The sequence below is a fragment of the Centroberyx affinis genome, unplaced genomic scaffold, assembly GCF_046629955.1.
Source record: "Centroberyx affinis isolate AG114_WGS23_722 - 3 ecotype Tasmania unplaced genomic scaffold, CSIRO-AGI_Caff_v1 ptg001233l_1, whole genome shotgun sequence".
Taxonomy (NCBI): domain Eukaryota; kingdom Metazoa; phylum Chordata; class Actinopteri; order Beryciformes; family Berycidae; genus Centroberyx; species Centroberyx affinis.
Window position 1 is genome coordinate 365,939 of NW_027279746.1, and position 2,333 is coordinate 368,271.

Here is a 2,333-nt window from a genome sequence, read left to right on the forward strand (position 1 = left end):
ATTAGTTGAAACAGTCATGATGTAAACATCCAATAAAATCATCTACTTTTCCAACTCAAAGTTTTGGCATCATTCTAAAAATAAAACTATTTTGGCCTCTGATCTAATTGCAGCTGGAATAGGCCCAGGTAATAGCCTATTATTTAATAAGTTTATTTCCAAACAAATTATCTTTTTTGCAAAACGATATTTATTCTTATTGAAAAACAAACTGTGTAAAAATATCACACTTCAATTACACAATACTTGCCAAAGAATGTACAATGTTTTATTACTGAAATAAACACACACTGCATATAAATGTATGACTTTGTTCTCTGTGTTTTTTTCAATACAAAGTACAAATCAAAACAATAAAAATGTTTTGATTTGTCAAACCAAAAAACATGGATGTGTTTGACACAAATACATTAGCCTATTTTAAACATGTGATCATTTATAACCTGTCCATTAAGTCGTTATCCTGAGACGCCCTAAACAGTGACTGAAACGAATCACTTCATGGAAAAAAAGTAAAGTTCGTGGTCCAAAATTTGATTCACACCGAAAAAAAAAAAGAACATAAATATATCTTTTTTACCGCATGAATATAGGCACGAATAGTGTGTTTTTTATATGTCCGTCATTCAGCTGCGTGCTATCAAATAAACATACAAAAATAATCCTACCTTCAAAGAGGGGCGTTTTTTGTTTTTTTTCTTTCTTTTTGGGTTTTTGTTTCTTGAAAAGTTTGTAGTTAAGACATTTTAACAGCCGCTAGTGCCGCTGACAACTCTGTTTGGAAAGTTTTCAACCGGGTGTAAAACAGCTCCAGGATGGACGGTCTGGGGCTGGCTGGCCGCCTGAGGCCCCAGAGAGGAAGGTAAGACCGGGAGAACGACCGGAGAAGTCCTGGAGGGGCTCAGTGACCCCCCGATGATACTCTCTATGGAGAAAGGAGACCGCTGGACCGGAGAGCTGGACTTCTGCACCGGGACTGCAGCCTGAACTATAGCAGATCCCAGACTGGAGCTGAGCTGCGGGTAAAACCTACTCCTGGCCAAGTCCGTGGTGGTGGGCATCAAAGATGGTGCAGGGATAATGGTTCCCGTGTGTGAATGTGAATGCCTGGACTGTTGTTGCTGCTGCTGCTGCTGCTGCTGAAATGCAAAAAGCGCAGAGTGTGTGTGGTAGGACTGGAGCTGGATGCCGTATCCTCCACAGCCGTAGGGTCCGTACCCGTACGCAGCAGCGGCGGGGATAAAACTGTTGTGTTCCCGCAGCAAGTCCTGCGCCTGCTGCCGTTTGAAGCGTTTCCTCCGCCTCAGAAAGCTCCCGTTGTCAAACATATCGGCCGACTCCGGGTCCAAGGTCCAGTAGTTGCCCTTCCCGGGGTTCCCGGGCTCCCTCGGTATCTTGACGAAGCAGTCGTTGAGGGACAAGTTGTGTCTGATGGAGTTCTGCCAGGCCGGGAACTTCTCCCTGTAGTAAGGGAAGCGGTTGCTGATGAAGTCGCAGATCTCGCTGAGGGTGAGCCTCTTCTTGGGACTCTGCAGGATGGCCATGGTGATTAAGGCGATGTAGGAGTAAGGGGGCTTCACCAGCGTGTTCTTGCTCGCCGGCTTGTAGTTATCCCGTGAAGAAGAGGAGCTGTCCATGCACGGGGGAGGAGAGCCGGCCAGGAGGATGCCGTCGTGCATCTGCGCCACCTCGTCCACGTAGGAGCGCGTGTGGCTGTCTCCATCCTCCCCCTCGCCGACCACGTCTATGTCGGTCTCTTCGGAAAGGATGGAGGCATCCGACATCTCTGAGCTCAAAGTCATGGCTCACACGGCGGTGCCCTCCGACGCCAGATGAGGAAGAGATGCACAAGCTGCCCTGCCCTCCTCTTTAAAAACTCATATGAGGAGGGGGAGAGGAGAGGAACACGTGTCGCCGGCGGTGAGAGATGTCCCCCGTTTACTCGCTACTTCCATATGTTTTCAGTTTTTATCGCCGACTAATGAATGATCCCGACGATGCCAGGCTGAAAAATGTACTGGGAAACCTGCAAAAGGGCCAAACCTGAATCACAGAAAGGGCGGATCTTCTGTCACGCTTTATACCAGCACCCTGATCACATGGTAAGGAAACGTCACCGGGGCAAATGAAAAGAGAAAAAAATAACAAAAAGGTCTTTGAAAATTAACTGTGAGTGGTTTAAAAAAAAAGTTTGGTGTGGCCTATCCTTTTTTAGTGGTCATCCATAGTACAGTACACATATGGCTAATCTAAGCCTTCCATGCCGCCTCATTTTTGGCACAAAAATAGAAGATTAAAGGATCCATATGAAAGCCTACTGGTATGACCGTTCC

The 2,333-nt window shown here is 46.3% G+C and overlaps 1 protein-coding gene across 1 annotated transcript; it reads right to left on the bottom strand.

Annotated features, from left to right (window-relative positions):
• Positions 1-253: 253 nt before the first annotated feature.
• On the bottom strand, positions 254-1,978 carry foxd1 (forkhead box D1). Its single transcript, XM_071524810.1, has one exon. It carries the CDS (start codon positions 1,800-1,802, stop codon positions 747-749), a length of 1,056 nt encoding a protein of 351 aa, XP_071380911.1. The 5' UTR covers positions 1,803-1,978; the 3' UTR covers positions 254-746.
• Between the last annotated feature and the right edge of the window lie 355 nt (positions 1,979-2,333).

Excerpts from the sequence above, each read along its gene's own strand:
- foxd1 (XM_071524810.1), bottom strand. The coding sequence starts at position 1,802 with ATGACTTTGAGCTCAGAGATGTCGGATGCCTCCATCCTTTCCGAAGAG.